Source organism: Zingiber officinale, chromosome 3A, assembly GCF_018446385.1.
Source record: "Zingiber officinale cultivar Zhangliang chromosome 3A, Zo_v1.1, whole genome shotgun sequence".
Taxonomy (NCBI): domain Eukaryota; kingdom Viridiplantae; phylum Streptophyta; class Magnoliopsida; order Zingiberales; family Zingiberaceae; genus Zingiber; species Zingiber officinale.
The window spans coordinates 156,581,834-156,602,733 of NC_055990.1; the positions used below are offsets into that span (position 1 = coordinate 156,581,834).

General features: G+C 39.4%; 3 protein-coding genes across 6 annotated transcripts; 2 read left to right on the top strand and 1 right to left on the bottom strand.

The window, feature by feature from the left end:
• The first annotated feature begins 5,563 nt into the window (after window positions 1–5,563).
• On the top strand, window positions 5,564–7,531 carry LOC122052971 (aspartyl protease family protein At5g10770-like). The gene is made up of 2 exons (XM_042614755.1): window positions 5,564–5,745; window positions 6,040–7,531. Exons 1-2 carry the CDS (start codon window positions 5,655–5,657, stop codon window positions 7,305–7,307), a joined length of 1,359 nt encoding a protein of 452 aa, XP_042470689.1. The 5' UTR covers window positions 5,564–5,654; the 3' UTR covers window positions 7,308–7,531.
• Window positions 7,532–12,079, bottom strand: LOC122052972 (ADP-ribosylation factor GTPase-activating protein AGD12-like). Of its 3 annotated transcripts, none has more exons than XM_042614759.1 (9): window positions 11,971–12,079; window positions 11,160–11,267; window positions 10,332–10,416; window positions 9,590–9,626; window positions 8,764–8,927; window positions 8,563–8,692; window positions 8,259–8,375; window positions 8,054–8,149; window positions 7,532–7,936 (listed from the first exon to the last, which is right to left on the bottom strand). In XM_042614759.1, the coding sequence occupies exons 2-9, from the start codon at window positions 11,197–11,199 to the stop codon at window positions 7,655–7,657; spliced, it is 951 nt and encodes a 316-aa protein (XP_042470693.1). In that variant the 5' UTR covers window positions 11,200–11,267; window positions 11,971–12,079; the 3' UTR covers window positions 7,532–7,654. The 3 variants fall into 3 exon arrangements, with proteins under 3 accessions (XP_042470693.1, XP_042470691.1, XP_042470692.1); XM_042614757.1 differs by having other exon boundaries at window positions 9,590–9,665; window positions 11,971–12,077; XM_042614758.1 differs by having other exon boundaries at window positions 9,590–9,665; window positions 11,160–11,253; window positions 11,971–11,989.
• A 1,875-nt stretch (window positions 12,080–13,954) lies between these two features.
• LOC122052973 (zinc finger protein CONSTANS-LIKE 10-like) lies at window positions 13,955–19,421 on the top strand. Of its 2 annotated transcripts, none has more exons than XM_042614760.1 (5): window positions 13,955–14,095; window positions 15,069–15,657; window positions 15,994–16,215; window positions 16,949–17,253; window positions 18,721–19,421. In XM_042614760.1, exons 2-5 carry the CDS (start codon window positions 15,079–15,081, stop codon window positions 18,848–18,850), a joined length of 1,236 nt encoding a protein of 411 aa, XP_042470694.1. In that variant the 5' UTR covers window positions 13,955–14,095; window positions 15,069–15,078; the 3' UTR covers window positions 18,851–19,421. The 2 variants fall into 2 exon arrangements, with proteins under 2 accessions (XP_042470694.1, XP_042470695.1); XM_042614761.1 differs by having other exon boundaries at window positions 16,955–17,253.
• The last annotated feature ends 1,479 nt before the right edge of the window (window positions 19,422–20,900 follow it).

Sequence of the window (20,900 nt, forward strand, 5' to 3'; positions counted from 1 at the left end):
TCTCTTTTCCTCTTCTCCGATCGCACCGCACCTCTTCCCAATTCTCCTCTCTTCCCTGACGCCACCTCCTCTCCCTCTACCCTAACCTGGGCTGTGCGTATGCCCTAGCGTCTGCTGATGCCACCCCGATCTCCGACACCACTGATCGCCGATTGGCGCTGTCCGTGAGCCCTAGCCACGACCGACCCACGACTCCCTTCTTCCCTCTGTGTAGCCACCGGCCACCACAACCGACGTCGATCCCTCCGCCTTAGCGTCGCCGCCCTTCTCCTCTTCGGATCTGCGCGTCGACGCCGATCACCGACCATAGGAACCCCAGCGCCGATCACCACCTTGTCACTCGGGTTCCACCTCCTCTCTGCCTTGTTCCCCGTTGTTGTGTTGTTGGCGCGCTATGCCCTAGATCATCGGAAGCCGAGAGCTGGAGAAGGTGACAGCGAGCAGCAGTAATCCGGCTGTGTGATTGAAGGTAAGGGCTTAGGGTTTGGTTCTCGAGTTTGTGCTCTGTTTCTTGTCCTACCGTGAGCAGCACTTGTGTTGGGTGAAAGGTTATGCTAACTAAGAATGGTGGTCTCTAATTATAGATTCATTGTGCTGTGATGATTTTTTTGTCTAGGTCTCCAGCAACAGCTACTCCTTCTAGCAGCACCATCCCTAGTTGTGGATCAACAATGGTTGCGAATTTAGGTAAGGTGTGTTTTCTTTCGTTGTAGCTTACACTTGGAATGGAAGCCAGGGAATGTTAGTAATGAATTGTTCTTAATTTGATTTAAGGTTAGGTTTAGATTTTAATCTAATCGATTAGTGGAACGATTAGGGTTTAACGAAGTTAGCCTTAGTTAATCAATGGATTAGATTTTAGCCGGGGATTTGACTTAGCTAATTAATTTATGTAATTAGCTAAATTCGTATATCATGTGTTACAGGACTTTGATTCGAGAAGGGCGTCTCGACGGAGGATTTCTGGATTCGATTTTCTATTGAGGCGGGTACTTTGACTTATCTTTTTAGATATGTCATTTGATATGCATAGTAGTGTTTTTAATAAATAGTAATGATTATGTTTCTTATCTGCATCGGTTGGTCACTACCCGATAGCTATTACATGCTTGTTTTGTTTACTTGTTATGCACTTCATGTTAGTACCTACCTGATTATACACGCTTATAGGGGTAGTGACATAACCATGCTTTATTATGTTCAGAACCTAGGTTTTTATACCTTATCTGATCTGTGTACCGAGACCTTTGATTTGATTCATTGTCCTGTGGTACACATTATGTAGAGATGGATAGGTTCAGGATATTCTCATGCTTAGTATCATGCACCATCTTGCTTGATTGCATGCTGTGCAATAGTCGGCTCCATTATTGTTGAGCATATTGTCAGTTATATAGATCTGTACACACAACCACTCCTACGTTAGTGGTTTTTTTTATCAGGCAGGGTGTGTTGCAGCAGGTGTTCTATCAAGGGCTCCGTTGGTCCACTCATGGGTAGTGTGACGCAGCGTTGTAACAGGACAGGGATCCCTCCTCTGGACTTGCTAAGAGAGATGAGAGCATTGAGCTTCCCCACTTTATGATTTGGGGTAGGAGGATAGGTGTACTCCTACAGCATCCCGTCCACTCGGTCACTCATCAGGAAAAGTGATGGCAGAGTACACGGTTGTCACAGCCCTACCCACTCGGTCTCACCATCGTGTGTGAGATGGTTGACTGGCAGTAGGGGTGACCAAGACATGCCATTAGCATCATACGCATTGTTGCATTTATTGCTTGTATTTGTTGTACTTGTATGCTGCATTTTGGATGGATGCATTTGTTTGACATGCATACAGGATTTATATACCTCTCGATTATTATCCATACACCAGGTCCTGGTTAGTACAGTTTTATTCTATTTATTTCAGTTGTATTTATCATTCTTATATCATGAGACTGTACGCATGATTAGTGCTAGTTGTTATTTTCTTACTATGCATGTCAATATTACCCGCTGAGTTGCAGACTCCCGACTCTCGAGTGCATACTCACAACTTTCAAGTTCAAGTCCTTAGTGCAAACTCCTGACTCCCGACTCCGAGTGGAGACTCTCAAGTCCGAGTGCAAAAAAGATGTTGGGATCTTCTTTCAAGTAGTTTCCTTAAAATAGATTCTTCCTCCTCAAACTATGCTTTGAGGTTTTGATAGACGTCCATTCAAGATTAGTAGGCGAGATCCAAGTTTAAGATTTGGGCTGGATTAAATAACATGAAATTGCTATTAGATATAGATGATCCCATCTAGAAGTGGTGAGAGATGAAATGCTGATGAGATGTGTTGGTACAATTTCCTCTTGCTCAAGGTTAACCAGGTAAACTAAGCTTGAGTTAGCTCAAGTTTTAGTCTTAATGTTTGATAATGTATGGAGATTGCAGGTGAAATTGTCCATATGGGATATTGACAGTCAAAGGTTGACTAGAAAAGTCAAGTAAGTCAAGGTTGACCGGATACTTGACTGGGAAGTCCTAACTAGAGGTTAGGCAAGGACAAGACCAACTGGAAGGTTTGAAGAAGAAGAAAATTCAAGTGAGCCAGTGTTGACCGGACACTTGGTGTGGAAATCCTAGTGAGTAAAGTTAGGTGAAAAATCCTATTGAGTGAACCTACGTAGAGGGAAATTTTGGCAAATGAAACCAGGTGAAAAGTCTTAGTGAGTGAAGCTAGATAAAGGAAAATCTTGGTGAGTAAAGTTAGGTGAAAAGTCTAAGTGAGTGAAATTAGGCAGAGGGAAATCCTGGTGAGTGAAGGTGGGTGGTGAAAAGCCCTAGTCATAAGTGAAGCTTGGCGGATCTACCTTGGAAGACTGGCTGGTAGTATCTGGTGGGTCGGCCTTGAAAGGTCAGCCTTGAAAGGTCGGCCTTGGAAGACTGACCAATTGAATTTGACGGATCGACCCTGGAAGATTGATATGGCGGGTTGCCCTGATTGGTTGACTTTGCTATGTAGAGAAGATTGGAGGGTCAATTCTGCTCTACCAAGAAAATTGATGGGTCAACTTGGAAGACTGACATGTACTTAGTTGGATAGAGAGGATTCCATTGACCCCTCATGATCGTAATCTAGCTCAACATCTATGTTGATTGACCTTCGTGTCATACTCGCCGTATCAATAAACATGTGGTTAATGCTAACGCAAACAAAGGCGCTTCGATATTAACCCAAGAGCAACTTAGAAACCAAAAAGTGAGTAACTTTCTCAGCAGAGAAGTCCCAAGACAAGATAAGGAAGATCAAGCTTTCGACACCAAGGAGTATGGATAACATTGAATCACAATTCCAAAGGCAAGGAACAACTCGAACAAAAGAATAAGAGGAAGAAATAAGCTACATGTGTCTTAGACGATGATCTAAAGATCGCGTTGGCGAGGGCGTCAAAGGGATTCGAGGATGAGGGCTTCCCAGGACGATGCATGCAGCCCCTCCGGTGACAAGATCCCTCATGGCCATCGCCCTTACCGTGGTCCCCGCCTCCACCTCCCAGCTCCGGATTTTGTGGTAAAGTATCCGGAAGCAGCAGCGAACTACACCACTGTTACCTTCCCTTGCAGTCGCACGGAAGACGCCTGATATCGACCACCGTCGTCGCTGTGGCTTTCTGCCGGGCATAGATCCATTACAGTTTGTCGGCGTACAAATCGAACGGCCAAGATCGCAAAGGTGTGGCGACAAACGATGCATGATTAGATAAGGACTACAAGGTCGGGATTCAGACGTATACAAGCCGAATGCTTTGGGCCTCTTGGGTCGAGCATAGGAGGATTCAGACCAATTAAGAAGGCATTTAGTTTGGGGTTTAGGAATGATGAAATGAATTTATTCGTTTGATTGAAGGGAATAAAATCAATATTTTAGAATAAAATTTAAAAACTTAGATATTGATAAAACTCACCTCTTCCCTTGAGTTTTGATAAGAATGAGAATGAAATTTAAGTTTTGGACAAAAATACCTTTAACATATTTGTCTCTCTTCTTGTTCTTTCTCATCATACTTTCTCTCTCCTCATTTTCTCTCATTACACTTTCCGTCTCTTCATTTTTTATTATCACACTTTCTCTCTTATCATATTTTTTCTCTCCTCAATCTCTATTATCATGCTCTCTCTCCTCATTTTCTCTCACCGTACTTTTCCTCTCTTTATTTTTTTCTCATCACACTTTCTCTTTTATCATTCTCTCTTATCATATTTTTCTCTCACATTTAACTTTCTTTCATATCTAATTTTTTTCTCTTATTTTTGTTTAAAGATAAAAAAAACATTTAGATTCATTCCGATTGAAAATATTTAACTAATCAAATATTATTTTTAAAAATAATACCGAAACTTATATCTATTTTCAAATATTATTTGTAAAAATAATACCGAAACTTATATCTATTTTTTCATTCCGATTGAGTGAATCGAATGTCATCTAAAATAACTATCGTAGCATTAAAGAAGAGTGAATCTACTGAATCAAGGATGTGCAGAATATTCATTAAATGTCTCCATAATATAGCTTTCTAATGATTCATGCTGACGCACTCTTTATAGAGTCTTGCACGTCTCTTGATCAAACTTGATGGTGGCCGTTGACAAGTTTTTTTGATTGATGGTGGCCGTTGACCAGTTCCAATAATTCTGTAAGTAAATAATGTTACTATCTTCAGTCATTCACTACACATCTGGAAGTTTGCTTGTCACTTCAGAATCATTAGATTGGTATCCACAATAGCTGATTCCAAACAGGTCACATGGTCACTAAACGGTTGGTAATACTTCTAATTCACATGTATATATTATATCTATCTATATGGTTTAGTTTTCTAGCGAGAGGTCCCACTTCATGGAAGAGTAGCTTACGTATACGCATGTTTAAAGTAGTAGTAGTAGTAGAGTGCACTGTCAAAGGTCATTTTTTATAAAGAGAGTGACTTGTCATTTATGATTAGGCATCTTTTAAAGTCTTATGCCGAACGAAAAAACATGCACGGCCTAGTGCGTACTTCACTGGGTACTGCATATCCTTTACATGTCCTATAGCAAATTAGCAACGTGAGCATCATAAAAATACAATAATTTGAGCACAAATTATTGTGTAACTAAAACTCAAGCATATGTGTAACTAAAACTGGATTAGTCGTACGTTTCTTTTAAATAGTTTAAAATCATATAATAATTCCACCACTTAAGGGAAGGAGCTATAATTGATTGCTTACCTCACGAAGCATCTTGACCAAGATGGCCATACATATATGGGCCCCACTTATTCACAATAGTATCTAGGGACTTTCTAGCTAGCGTTGCCATTAGATTCTTTAGTTTGTTAAGAGTTTGGTTGTTTCATTGAGTAGTAATGAAGTTTTTAGTCAACTTTATAATGCAACTTCTTTTATAAATAATAGTGTGGTCTCCATAGATTTACATTTTATTATATATTAAAAAAACTAGTTATGAAATTCTAGCTAACATTTGGATTTTCTACCCACTACTCTTTTTCAAAAAGATGAAAGCCACCCCTTGACCGCCAGCCACCAGTGGCCTCGACTGGCACTTCAATAAAGACCACACTAATTAACGTGTGAAAGAATCAACTAAGACCACAAATCTGTAGGCCGAGTAGAGATAAGAGATGGGGTTGCTTCTCCATCTCTGCTTCTTCTTCCTTCTTCTCGGAAGAGCGTTTGCTTTGGATGCTTCCATATGCTCCTCCAAATTTAGTGGTACTCTATTTTATCTCAATTAATTTCTTATTAATTTGCTCTTGATATTCTAAAGAAGGATTGATCGAATTTAGTTCCAATTCTTGATCATATTAGGCTTATGATGGATAGAGGATTCATGGAAATTATTTTGTAGAAAATATACCCTTTTTTCACAATTTCATTATTATTGTTTTATTTATCTTGACCAACGCCAATTTAATGGAGCACATAAAAAAAAAAATTTAAAAAAATGTATTTGGATGTTTTGATGGTTGGAAATGACTTACTTGCCCTTCTTCTCCAATCCAACAGCAGCTCGGCATGTTCATCTCAACAACAGCTCCGGCATCCACTTCGCGCTCCACCACCCGCGGAGCCCCTGCTCTCCGGCCCCCTTCGTCGCCCCTCTTCCCTTCTCCACAGTCCTCTCCCACGACGCTGCCCGCGTCCAAGCCCTCACCTCCCGCCTCTCCAAGACCACCGCCACCATCTCCCGCGCCTCCTCCTCCCCTTTGCTCCGCCCCGACGCCGTCTCCGTCCCCCTCTCAAAGGGTACTTCCCTCGGCGTCGGCAACTACATCACCCGCATAGGTCTCGGCACTCCGTCCAAGTCCTACGCCGTCGTCGTCGACACCGGCTCCTCCTTCTCCTGGGTCCAGTGCTCCCCCTGCCGCGTCTACTGCCACTCCCAGGTAGGCTCTGTTTTCGATCCCTCTGCTTCCTCCACCTACCGCTCCCTCCCTTGCTCGGCTTCAGAGTGCGGCGGCCTCGAGTCCAGCACCCTCAATCCTCCCGCTTGCTCTGTCTCCAACGTATGCATCTACGAGGCTAGCTACGGCGACAGCTCCTTCTCCATCGGCTACCTCAGCGAGGATGTTCTCTCCCTGGCACGCGATCTACGCCTACCTGGGTTCGTCTATGGCTGCGGACAAGACAACGAGGGCCTTTTCGGCCGTTCCGCCGGCCTCATCGGCCTTGCCCGTAACCGCCTCTCCCTCCTATCCCAGCTCGCCCCCGTCACCGGAAACGCCTTCTCCTACTGCCTCCCCTCCACCTCTTCGTCCGGCTACCTCTCAATCGGCTCCTACAACCCCGGCCGCTTTTCCTACACCCCCTTGGTCTCGAGCTCCCTCGACGAGTCCCTCTACTTCCTCCGGCTAACCAGCATCACCGTCGATGGCCGAGTCATTTCGGTGCCTAGTAGCATGCAGACGATCATCGACTCCGGGACCGTCATCACGCGGCTTCCCAGCGACGTGTACGACGCGCTGAGTCGAGCAGTAGCGGCGGCGCTCAAGCGGTACCGGCGGGCGCCGGCGTACTCGATCCTGGACACGTGCTTCGTCGGAAGCCTGAGCAGGCTGGCGGTTCCGCCGGTGGAGTTGGTCTTTCAGGGAGGCGCGGCGCTGAGCCTGCCGGCGAAGAACGTGATGATCGACGTTGATGAGTCGACGACGTGCCTGGCGTTCGCGCCCTCCGGCGACGTGGCTATAATCGGAAACACGCAGCAGCAGACCTTTAGTGTGGCGTACGACGTCGGGCGATCGAGGATCGGGTTCGCCGCCGGCGGATGTGGTTGAGGAGGAGGTAGTGGCTCTGGGACAGACATAGTAAAGTAAAGCTAATTACGGAGGTGTGTTTTGGATTACTACTTGTTGATTAAGTTTTGGGTTAGAATGGAGAGGCAAATGACCCTCAAATGTTCATTAATTACTATTTAAGAACTGCATTATTGTGTATGCTGCAAGTGTAACTATGTCCTGGTTGCTGTTAAGCAAATGAAAAGTCTAATTTACAGTTAAAATAAGAGTTTAATCACACATTTTTATATGAGATAGAAAGCCTTTGCATCTGATATGATCTACATACCTACAATACATTTCACAGAAGGTTACTAATACGACGTAATATAAAAGGAGACTCATACCTATTCATCCAGCGGAGTCCATTCTAGTTCTAATTCTATTTCTCCAGACTCCACGTTCTGCAACTTCAGAAAGACCTCTTGCTTTACTTTTCCGTCTATAATGTTGATAGTGCTGTCATCGATAAGTGCGTTGTCATTTGTCTGTAACCATTTCCCGATCTGCATGTTACCGAGAAGCTCAGGATCCCCGAAAGCCATAGCAGCTGTGATCAAGGGTTGAAGATCAATCTCAGCTTCACCCATTATATCATCGGCAGAAAAAACATCTTGGTCATATACTTGCTGTTTAGATGAAACAGAGAAAAAACAGGGTGTAAACGTGAATCAGTTACTCTTTTGTGTTTCCATCGACAAAAAGCATGTTCATGAATTCTCCTAATATAAGCAACTCAAACTAACCAGTTTCAAAGCGACATAATTTTCAGGAACTGAAAACTTAAGCTCTTCATTCCACACTGGATTCAAGTTGCTCTGTTTTACTGTTGTCTGAGCTTTCTGAAACAGTGACACCAATTAACATCAGGACAGGCACAGGGAATAAACAATTACTGAGGTAGACATGATTTGATGATGAAGGTTCATTAACTAAAATTGAACAACTTGCCTGTTCCCCAAGAGTCAATATAACATATGGATCACTGCTAAACATATCCCTGACAGCTAAATTTGAACCTCTTACAACCTTGACCTTTAAATCTCCAATGAATTGTCTGCTCTCTACCTGTTATCAACATAAGAACCTTACCATCAAGGATAATGATTCAATCATTAATGCTTTGTAGTCATATTCGATAACAAAGCTTACAAATAATAGTTTTGAACATGCTGATTTTGGAATGTGTAAAAAAACAGAATGTTGACTAGTTCTTGATCACTTGTAAAGGGCAGATGAAGCATGCAAAACTTACTGACTTAGTTGAACTGTTGGAGTCAATCCTGTAATTTAAGCTATTTTTGGATTCAACAGAACTGAAAGACATCTTCGAAGACACAATACGCAAACTTGGTTTTAAGAATTCTTGTGTCTCATACTTGGATCTACACAGAGAGAGAGAGAGAGATGAATAAAAATATATACAATATTTGCGCTTGTAGACTGTGTCCTGCACCTGATGAATTTGCTCCGATCATCATAACTTGAGTTAGATCTAGGCTTTCGATAATCCTTGGGAAGAAAAGCCTCATAAATTGAATTAGCATAAGAGTTCCCACCAACCTCAAACATGGAATCAATATCACCTTCAGACCACTCGTCTAAAGTCACTGATAAAACCTGAATGTTACAATAGCAAGACAAAAATATTTAAGTAACTCTTCATCCTCTAATAATACCTATAAAATTTAAGTTATATGCTTTCAAGTGTTGATCAAGACCAAGTGCCAATAGTCAACCAAAATATATATTAGATGCTTGTTATATGTTTGAGACCTGTTTCTCTATACTTTAATTTGATTTATTTTCTAATTGCTATTGACTTATAATAAATGGTAAACAAGTTAAGCGGAAAGACATTATAGAGTTGATCTCGACATGCTTTAGAGCATGGTAAGTGTTGGCATGGCTGAAAATTGAAACTCCAGCATAAAATGTTACTTTAAACCTTGATCAAAACAAAACTCTATTTAGGATGGTGCATAGTTTTCTATATAAGTAGTCTTAGAGTACACACAGACATGTTTTGCTGCTACATTAGTAATTTCTGGTTAATTTAAGAAAAATCGTAGATATACCAAATGCAAAGGCTCAGCATATTAGCTAGTGAAAAATTAGAGTCCAGTCTTCCAACTAGAGGTGGGTGGAGGACATAAATTGGCCATAACTCAAGAAACTTGACCTGATCAATTGGAACAATGTCTAACCAGCATCAAACAGGTCGGGTCGGCTAATACCTACGAACAAATGCAAACAAAAAAAAAATCACAAATTGAAGATACCTTTGAAATGTCCTCCCCAAGACTCCTATGAACATCACTGCATTTCAAACAGATAAAGACGCCAATATTAGCAGACCTGCAGTGACAAGCAAATCATCAAGATTCTCAGATTTTTCTTTTAGGTGTTCCTCTACCCTTTACACCTCCCAATAAAATATCTTCATCTTTTCTAATTAGAATATATTTATCGACTTTGAACATGTCAATACAATCTCAACCTATTATGTCTCATTTTATAATCTATTGGAGGACACAAAATGTTCTTGATTTATTAGCATTTTTTTATTTGATCATTTCTAGTAACTCTAAGTCTCCATCTTAGTATTCTCATTTTTACTAAATTAACATCTTGTACATATTCCTTTCCAAATCCATAAAATATGGATGGCCATACCATAGTGTTACAAAATCTTCCTTTTAGGATAAGGAGACAAGAAGTTGGTATATACAACAATCAGAAAGTACAAATTAGTGCATCTTTCTAAAAATGTATTTCCTCAAGAAAACTACATATTCTAATCTCATTTAAGTGCAGCCGTCTAGTTAATAAGAAAACTAATGAAAAAAAATTATCAAGAAAGTGTCAACGAGTGAGTTCCATGGGCAAGTTAATATATGGACAAAAAAACTAGTGGGTTAGCTCCAATTGAAGAAAAAGCAATAGTTAGGTAATTATATTTCATACTGAAAAATGTCAGTGATGAGCCTGAAGTTTACTGGCATAACAAATAATGTTACTTACGCCCATTTTGGATCTGGAGCACCGCAATCAGCACAGATTCGATTGTCACTTTTGAGCATAAGCTCCTTCACTTTCCTCTTTTGAACTGTTGTAACAAAGTATTAGAAGGGAATTTAGCTTCTGGTTCTCGTATAAACCACATACAACATAGACTTTTCATGATCAGGACCGCAGTCCATTGGAAAAGCATATCATGAGCTACTAGTCAACATGTACACAAAATATTTTCTAATGTACTTTTGGCATTTAAATATATGATTGTTCTGAGACTATATATGATGAACTTTTGGCATTATAAAATTATGTTTGTCCTGGAACTATATCCATGTATTTTTGGCATTGTATAACTATGCTTTCCCTATATAGCCATGTAACAAGTGTACCTGCATACTTCAGGGTGATTACTATATTCAGTGTTGCAGTCAACATAAAATAGGAAGCATCAAAAACAAAAATATTTTTAAAATAGATTCCATAAGTCCACAAGGTTTTGAAAAATCTCCAAACACTGGAAATCAAACTTACACCGAAATGAAAACATGTATAGAAAATTAGCATTCGAACCAATTTGTCCAGTTTTTATAATTGCGCATTCAAATATATGTCATCATGAAGATGTTTGCATAACAATTTGCTGAACATTAGTAAATTCAAAAATCAGATTGTGCTCCATACTGCAGAAATTCTCCTCGTAAAACCACATGAACGGATGGCCTTTGAAAATAGAGATCTTTTACAATTGAGATGCAAACCTATGGTCTTTTCTTTTGTAAAAGGAATGTCAACATGATGATTTCAATATATGATCAATATCATCGATACATTTACCTGAGGCAGATCTTTCAGTCCTGTAATAGACGTTACTCATTTTTCCACCATACAAGGGCGAAGATTTCACCACATCCAGTTGAAATGGTTCCACCTGATTAAAACCTCCTGGCATTCAGTCCCGTTCAGTAACATGAAATAATACATAATCAATATCATACATGATTAATAAAGAACAAAGCTTCTACAAACAAATTAAATAAAAGTTCCCCCAAAACATTTCAAAAGCTTCCTGAATGTGAACCTTCCTTACTATCGTAGCAAACAACAAAAATAATAACATGGTAATTAAGAATAAATCAGTATAAACCCACACCAAACCTAGCATAAACAAGGACCGTGAAATAATTAGTTCCACAGACTAGAGGTATGCAATACTAATATCAATGGAATATTAAAAAGTTTTATTTGCTAATATAAAAAGTAGAAAGCCTCAACGTACATACATGAGATGGTGATCAATAATCACTCTAATTCATTGAGACGACAACGAGAAGAAGAAATACCCTAAGTCTCCAACCACTAATCCCTCGAAATCGGTGCAAACAAAAACAAACTATGAAAATGACGAGATAGCATTAAGAAAAGAATATTCCCCGTCCATAAGAACAATCAAGATCAAAACTTGGAAATCTCCACAATTTCGACTATAATGAATTCGCAAGAAACGGCAGGAAAAAGCATATCCAGAAGATAAATAATTGGGAACCAGATAAGACCGTCGAGACGCGAGCGTTGGGGTATTCAAATCGAAATTCCACAGAATGAATGCAATATCCTAGGAACTAAGACCAGATACGCTTGAATCTACCTCGCCACCACCGGATTCGAGCGGCGAATGAGGCGAAATCAAATCACAAATGAATCGAGAACTTCGAGACGCGCGATGATTCGGAAGGCGTCGTTACGGCATTTGCATTTTATAGTCTCGATGAGTTGTTTCCGGAAGCGATGGGCTGTGCCGGTCCCTTTTCTACATCGAACGGCTGTACAGTTTTCCATATAGTCTGGATTTTTTTAAAGTTAATTGCATTTTAATGTATCAAAATTAATAGTTTCTTCTAAAATGTTGCCTGCGATTTAATAATTATCAAAGTTGTATTAATATCCTTATCGAACCAAAGGCAAAATTATCAATTTTTTATTCATGATCACTCTCTTGATTTGCTATCTATATTGAGTTATTATAAGACAAAAATTAATTATGCAATTATGCCTCAAATAATTCAACTCTTTTTCTTTTAGTAAAACTATAAATTTATTTTTAAAAAAATGAAATTACACAGAGTAGCTTCTCATTCACCAAATGTTCTAGGGTTTAGAAATTAACCCCTATTTTGTAGTTTTCAAAAAAAAACATTGAAAATAATATTATAAAAAAAAATCCGAAACAGCGGGTTCCTTCAGCTATTATATTGGAACTTAAGTGGAGGCTGCGTTGGCAAACACTAAACAGACCCTAAAGAAAAATAAAGGTTCAAATCAAGATGTGTACATTGCAATTCATACTTTTTCGGCACTCAAAAAAAGTTAACTATATGCTCCACACAAATTGAAAATGGGATGAATATTCCCAACAGTACGCTGCAATAAGAGAATTTTCATATTGATTACTATCAAAATCCTTATTTATAATCCTGAAATTTTTATATTTTTAATTTTATTTTATTTTATTTTTTTTTGTTCTTGAGAGGCCTTGGTGCTTTCGTGGGCCATTTGACCTTTCTAAGTATCTTCGGGAAGCCGAGCCTCGCTAGTCCGTGGGCCAAGAAACTACTACAGGGCAGTTGGGTTGACTTCTTAATTGTGTCGGTCCATTTGATAAATAAAAAAATAAAATAATTCATCATTTTTACAAATTAAATAGATTTTTTTTTCTTTCAACCGTTTTTTTTAATCTCCCAAGTAAATATTTTAATAATTTTAAAATTTATTATACGTTTCGTAATAAATATATTTATTATATATGGATGATGTATATATGGATCCGTCGGCGTCATCTTATACTTCCTCGATGGCCAATGAGCACTTACCACCTGGCCACACTTATCGCTTTGTTCCGCGAGAACTTCTCCGGTAGAGCAGACACGTGTACCTATCGAGCACAGTCGAATGCGATTTATGGATAACCCAACCAGCCTGGACGTCCAATCAAGCGGAGCCCGCCGTTTTTGTCTGGTCACGTGCTGCATTGATTCCCGGCGACACCTGCTTCCATCCGCCGAACGAAATTACCATCTTGACACCGTCGGAGGACCTTGATTAGCCTGCCGCTGACGCCGTCATTCCTAGCTGCCCCTGCCATTTCCAAATTTGGCAACCTGGGCCCTATGACTAACGCGAAATTGCCTCGTGACTCATCCGACGGCTGAGATGCTCGAACACGTGGCCGTACAAACGTCCGTGTTTTCTCGGTGCAGTCCCAGGATGATCTTGGCCGTCCTCGTGCAGTTTCACGATCTGAAGGAATGCGCTGGCGAGCTAATGCAATCCTCCGGAGTCCGGACTCGTGGGTGAGCGGGCCCGGTTGTCCCTTCGAACCTGAATCAGGAGAATTACGCAGTTTAGATAAAAGGAGATGGGCATTATCGTCATAGAAGTTTTGTTCGCTTTCGTGACTCGCTTGTCTTTGTCGCTTTGATTCCGTCTCGCGAATAAGTGGCGGAAAAGGGTTGGGTTTAGCCCCAACAATATGGTTATATTACAACAGTGCCACTAGAAAGCGCAAAGGCGTTGCACTTTTTGCGGGTCCCACAGGCTGTCCTGTGTTTTAATCCTATTCCGTCTCTCTGCCTCTCGTCATCTCTATCTCAATTTACTCTGGGAGGGCAATCGAATCTCCGAGCTTCTCAGATCGACTACTTTATGCTAGGGTTTCTGTTCTAATTGCCAGGGACGGAGGAGGCGAGGAAGCTCGCGAAGAGGATTCGGCATAGGTAACGGCTCGATCATAGTGATGTTTGTCCTTTTTTTTCTGTATGATTTGCGTATCTGCCGCTCTAAATGAGCGATCAGTTGGAGTTTTCTTCTGAAGTGAGGATATTTGGAGGTTTGACGTTTAAGTAGGAAAGATTTGTTTCTAGTGCCCTCTTGTGTGTTTTTTCTGCTGATTTGCAAGTGAAAGGGAAGAACTAATGGGGGAAAATATGGTTGGTTTAGTTGTAAAGAGGCCTCTGGCTCTTAGCTTGCTGTTTCGTGTTCTAAATTAGACTTTTTTTCCAACTCCTTCTTAACTGCCGGATTTTTCTTTGAATTTGATGGAAACTTAAATTGAATAAGACTATGTCAAAAAAAAGAAGAAGAAGAGAGTTCTCTATGTCTGTCATTTGCCAGTTTGCATCGATTTGTTTGTAACGTTATTCAAACTTCTTTACCTAACAAAATTATTGGCTGGAGTGGTCAGTGAAAATTTATTATTTTGAAAATCAAGAAAGTCCATTATTAGAGATGACGATTGCTAATGGTTTGTGGTTGAGGTTGAAAATTCGACTTGACTTTTTTTTCTCCCTTATATATGTTCTTTTTAGCTTAGCGAGTTGAAGGGAAAAAAAATCAGCTAGAGACATTCAAAAATCTGAATTTTCCATCACAAATTCATAATTCTTGATTTGCCAATTAGATAAGAGTAATCGGTAAATATAAAAGGAGTTGCTCTTTTGCAGACTGTATGTTGGAGAGATTCAGTGGATCAAAGCCGTTATGGTTCTTAAACTTTCTAGGAGTGCAGTTTCATTTGATTAACTGCTGAGCAAAGGCCTTAGTTTCCTCTTTCTTCCAGCATTTTTTCTGACTGGGAGATTAATTAGTTTGATGCTTATAAAGTTTTAGGGAGAAGTATTAATCTGTGCTATTTATTCTGAAATCTTGTCGAGAGCCATTGTACTTACCAGCTAAGCTATTCTCTTCCAGTGAAGCAAGCATGGTCCGACATTGTGATTTCTGCACAGAACAAAGATCTGTTGTCTACTGTAGGTCTGATGCAGCTTCCTTATGCTTATCTTGTGACCGGAACATCCATTCTGCAAATTCTCTTTCTCGGCGGCATTCACGTACACTGTTATGTGATCGGTGCATGACACAACCTGCTGCAGTTAGGTGCGTCGAAGAAAATGCCTCCCTTTGCCAAAATTGTGATTGGAATGGCCATGTTGGTTCAACATTGACTTCAGAACACCAGAGGCAGACAATCAACTGCTACTCAGGCTGTCCATCAGCAGCAGAATTTTCAAGAATATGGTCTTTCTTTGAGTACCCTCAAATCAAAGAGATTCCTTGTGAACAAGGATTGGAGACTATCAATGAGAACAATGCCAACAATTGGTGGGGACCTCCAGAGAACTGTAGTACTGCCAATAGTGGCAGCAGTAGAACAAAGAATGTGCTGAGTGCAAATGATGAGAGCAATCACTTGGCTGAATCATTTTCAGCAGCTGCAGTCAATGCCATGTCTTGTAGTGCTGAGGAACAAGCTGCTTCGGTGGATTCTACAACACCCAAGGTGTGTTAATATTTGAAAGTGTGCCTTAAGCTCCTTCAGATTTCATATTGTTGTGCTTTTCAGCTGCCTATCTATGGCACTTAGTTTTATGGAAATCAGAAGAATCCATAAAACAATATGTAATCTGAAGATGATAAATGTGATGAATAGGCAACTAAGAAGTACAACAATATGTAATCTGAAGGTGCTTAATGCACACTTTCCCTAGTGAGAACCATTTTACCTTTGCAATTATGTGGGAAACCAGTGCAATTCTCCAGGATAATTTCTGAGAATGGTTGGCCTCATGATTTTGTCTCAGCATACACTAATGGATTTCATACTTTCATGTTACAGCCGTGTTGTCCTGGAGCTGTTGATATTGAATTCTGCAAAGATTTCTATGATGGTTTCGCCATGGATGATGTGGACAATAAATTTGAGAATTATGAGGAACTCTTTGGTGCATCTCATAACCAAACTGGGGATCTTTTTGATGATGCTGGAATAGATAGTTACTTTGACATGAAGGACAATTCTGCTACCAATTCCATTTGCAATGATGACTTGTTAGAAGAGGTAAATGTTGTGGCATTTCATATTTCCACTCAAATCAAGTGGCATTCATAAGAAATTGCTTCTATCCTTAGATACCAACTGAACTTGAGTTATCTACTCAATTTCTTTCTTTGGTGCAAACCTATATTATAGAATTGCATGAAACCTTTAGTGAGAAACACTATTGGAAATCTGTTTGCCTAGTAGAAAACCAGAGTTTTAATCTGCTTCAAAAAGAAACTTTTGTGGTTATTTCAAGAAGAATGAATGTTCTTCGTAATTATTTCCAGATTTATCAAGTTTAATTAAATAAATTGATGCTATTTTAGAAAGAAAAACGTAAATATAACTGATAATGAGTATCATAATATTTTTGTCAAACTTCCTGCTAGGAAGGCTGGGTTTACTTAGATGGAAAGATAGGAGGGGTAAGGAGTGGGAGAGGGAAAGTAATACAAATTGCACATGATTGATTAATCCCATGTGCAAAGTTGTGAGTGTTTCCCTTTCCCCCTCTTCCTATCTATGCACCCAAACCCAGCCTAACCATGAACCCTTGTCGGATAATCTGAACTCTTTAGGTCAACCTTTTCAATAATGTAAACTGACAGATGTAAGCAATGGTTTGATCAATGATGGCAGCATGACTATTAAATTTAGCAGCTGTTTCAATTCCTTTCTTAATCTACTCAAACAATGAAGCAATAGTGATATCGGAATCTGATCATCGTATTTGGATGTTATTGCTGGAAAGGTTCAGCAAATGGCAGCAACATGCAGCAAAGCGGTATCTGCTGATTCTATGATGTCCAATCCTGGAGGAATTGCAGATTCTAGCGAGCGTTTACCAGTTTACCAAGTTCAATCAGCTGTATCATTTTCCTTTTCTGGTGTAACTGGTGAAAGCAATCCTGGAGATTATCTAGATTGTGGAATGTCAGAAATGCCTTTAATGGGTGGACCACCTTGGTTCTATGCTGGTCCAGGGAGCTCCTCAATACCTACTTCTGGCAGGGAAACTGCTCTTATACGCTACAAGGAAAAGAAGAAACAACGGAAGTAAGTTTTGACCTCAACTCCTTAAAACTTGCCTATTTAGGATTTATATTGACCTAGTATACTAATTTTTCACTGTTTCTCTCTCCTTTTCTCTTTGTGTGTGTGTGTGTATATATACTGAGCAACCAACTAAAGGATTAGGACATTTACTTGGTGGCCAATTTACCTTCCTGTAAAGTGTTTGGATGAGATCCTATGGGGGCTTCACTAATAAGTTTACCATTGACAATGTGACAACAAATTTAAGAACTTACTAATAACAAGGGTGTAAAGTTTGTGTGTGATCCTAACTTCTCCGTTTATAGTCTTATACTTGGTAATGGAATTCCTCTTACTGTTCCATTTATGTTCTTCTGGGTCTACATTTGGCTGTTATAAATAAAATACATTCTATTTCTCCAGGGATCCACGTTTTGTGATGAGTGCAATGTGACCAGCAACTTGCTTTTCTGCCGCTTAAAAGTTGAACCATTACACATGAATTTCCATTTCCCACAATCTTGACGATGGGCATCTCCATGGAACTAAAACGTTGATTAGCTTTGCTTTGTTGCCAAGTTTAATCATTTAAACTAGTTATAAAACCTGCATAAGTTTGTGGTGTTCTTGTCCATGCACGTTGAAGCTTAAGGTCTCCATACACTGTTAGCATACAAAGAATATCTTAGATAAACTATTTGATATGTATATTATGTCAGACAACTCTTCAAACTCCAGCTGACCTATACAATATTAATATGAAGAGGTAAAGCATACGTGAACTAAATCCACTAAATGAAGTACTGTCAGTCTACTTTATTGTTGTAGGCAGAATAAGTAATTCTTCTGCTTCAACTACCATCATTTGGGGTCAACTTCATGGATCTTATCGCTTTATTGAGTACTATACAAAACTATATTACCATGCAGTCCGGTGCACGAAGCTCCCGCTATGTGGGGTCCCAGAGAAGGATCTATTGTACGCAATCTTACCCTACTTTTTTACAAGAGACTGTTTCCAGGATTCGAACCCGTGACCTTTTGGTCACAAAGCAACAATTTTACCGTTGCACCAAGACTCCCCTTCATAGTTACAATTTTTATTTATTTTCCACTCTCTTATTTCTTCCACTTATATCAAGTCTATACATCTAACTAACATAATCAGGCACTTCATCAACCCTTTCCATGTATATGCGGCATACTGCAGTTAGAGATTGGCACTTTGAGTGGACACTGTACTCCATTGATCACGTTTAAATTTATTTTGAAATAGTCATGCCAAATATTTATATCCACATTCATGTCAGAGTCTTAACCAAGCTTGAATAACACGGAGTTGCACCAAAATGCTAGTAACATATTTTATGATTATTATGCACAATTCTGTTATTGTCTATGTTATGTGCCAAGAACTTTTGAATTTAGGTTGAATTGTATATACTTGGTCACGCTAGTTTCTTATTTTCCATCTTCCGTGATCAACAGGTTTGAGAAAACTATCAGATATGCTTCACGTAAGGCCAGGGCAGATATTAGAAGACGGGTGAAGGGACGTTTTGTCAAGGCAGGTGAAGCTTACGATTATGATCCACTCTCCCATACAAGAAGCTACTGAATACAACAATATTTCTCTTATTATGAGTCAATGTTTATTTTTGGATTTTTGAGAGACCAATAAAAACCTGACATGGTTGGATTGTTCATTATGAAGAATGGAAAAGAAGAGGAGATACAATATGATTAAACTGTGGAGAGTGATTGAAAAAAATCTCCAGCTTACAGATTTTTTTCCTCGAGAATTTGGTGGATCAAGTCCTCCAAACTTTTTCCCTGCATGCTGGCTGGACCCTACAATTTTGAAGAACAAAGAGCTGTTGATCAATCCATTTAGTCATAGGAGTTCATTGTCACTCATCCAACGTCAGTGTCCAATGACCTGCACTCTAAATCTTGCTTTGAGGTTTGGCACATATCTCAAATGTCTATATACTGATAAGGCTATTACTCCTTTCTTGGTCATGTAAGATGTGTAGAGAATAATGAAGAGAACACTTTGTATCTTTTGGATCTGTGGAACAGCATGTATAATGGGAGGGTAACTACTCCCTTGTAAATACACTTTTCCAAAACCATGGACTGATGCAATTAAGGTTGGATTTATAGCTTCCATACTCTGATAATATGCCTCTTTTCGTTGTTCCTGCAATTTTTTGCGATTATGTATTGGATGATCTGCCCTTTTTATAAACTCCCGTCATTCGTCTCTGGATGCTCCAAACTTTCTTTTTTGTAGTACAGCAATAACTCTATTTACAAGGAAGATTCCATCTTAAACAATCATTCTACTTGAAACAAATTCTAAAGTACAACATCCACGCACAGTACATGAGTCGCATCTTTAGATTCTTCTCCAAGCTTGTTGACCATCCACAAACTTTCAGGCCTTCTTTGATCCTCACTCCTTCATGATGTCATCATTCAAGCTTAGTCTATGATCAGCAAAATCAACTAGCACACTTAGACACATCGATATTAGTTCATATTTAACTTAAATTGTGATCTTTTAAACACCATGGTCAAACTGATGACAAAGTAGAAACCATTTTCCTAACTACTTTCACCATTATCGTCTTTCACTGTTTTTTCATTTTAAAGACTACCTTAGGTTTTTCGTTATTTTTTTTTATTAGTATGTTGTGGAACTGTTGCACAAGAATAATAAGTTTACAAAGGAAACAATATTTTTTCCATAAAGATTAAGCAACATGTATGCCGGTTTCGTACATAAATGTAAGTCATGTCTGAAAATTTTGAAAAGCGCTCAAATAATGAGTGTCCAAGATTGAAGAGAAGCAAGAAGAAGGAGAAGGAACCGATAGCACGAGATGATGATAATGTATTTTCTACAAGTAATGAGGAGGAATATAGCAATAGCGAAGGGGAACATTGAACAAAAGCAACAGTGAGATCACCTCTCCTTTAGTTAACAAAATTATTCGAAACTATTGATAGCTTGTCCAACTCTTTAAATAAGACTAAAAAAAAAACAAGAAGCTTGAGAAGCAACTAGAGTCATTAGAAGCCCAAATCAACTCAGTCCACCACTTTATTGAGAGACAAAGAAAACTATAGTACGGTGTCCATTTAGATACAAAAGCAAAAGAGCCCCATAACACTCTAGGTGTGCATAACTGTTCTCCCTGGATTACTGGGGAAAGTCATTTATCTCTCAGATTCGTCGGACACCTACATTATTAAAAAAATAAAATAAAAGAAAATACTATTCATTTGTATATACTAACTATGTTTAAATCTAAACCTAATAAAAAAAATGCCTACTCAATTTGGCAGCAATTGATCCAGTAGATGCTAAGCCAAAGATAGGAACAGCGTATAAAGTATATTCAACTTGCTCCATGTTGATTCATAGTGGCAAAAGACGAATATATTCATTCCCAGTGCCCTCGCCAACCCGTCCCAAGGCCAATACGGAGGAGGTAAATCACTGATGGCTACAAACCTTTGGAATAGTGACTAACACATAAGGAAGACATTTACCTCGACTTTACCGAGATTCGAACCCCAGACTTCATGGTGGCAACGCCTCATATGCTAGCCACTAGACCGTCCCGAGAGGATACTCCACGTTGATTCATGAGATTACA

Coding starts and splice junctions, on each gene's coding strand:
- LOC122052972 (XM_042614757.1), bottom strand. CDS start 11,199: ATGAGTAACGTCTATTACAGGACTGAAAGATCTGCCTCAG. Junction 8,693..8,763: donor GATCGGAGCAAATTCATCAG/GTGCAGGACACA, acceptor CTCTCTGTGTAG/ATCCAAGTATGAGACACAAG. Junction 8,150..8,258: donor TATTGACTCTTGGGGAACAG/GCAAGTTGTTCA, acceptor TCACTGTTTCAG/AAAGCTCAGACAACAGTAAA.
- LOC122052971 (XM_042614755.1), top strand. CDS start 5,655: ATGGGGTTGCTTCTCCATCTCTGCTTCTTCTTCCTTCTTCTCGGAAGA. Junction 5,746..6,039: donor ATGCTCCTCCAAATTTAGTG/GTACTCTATTTT, acceptor CCAATCCAACAG/CAGCTCGGCATGTTCATCTC.
- LOC122052973 (XM_042614760.1), top strand. CDS start 15,079: ATGGTCCGACATTGTGATTTCTGCACAGAACAAAGATCTGTTGTCTAC. Junction 15,658..15,993: donor TGGATTCTACAACACCCAAG/GTGTGTTAATAT, acceptor TTCATGTTACAG/CCGTGTTGTCCTGGAGCTGT. Junction 17,254..18,720: donor GAAAAGAAGAAACAACGGAA/GTAAGTTTTGAC, acceptor CGTGATCAACAG/GTTTGAGAAAACTATCAGAT.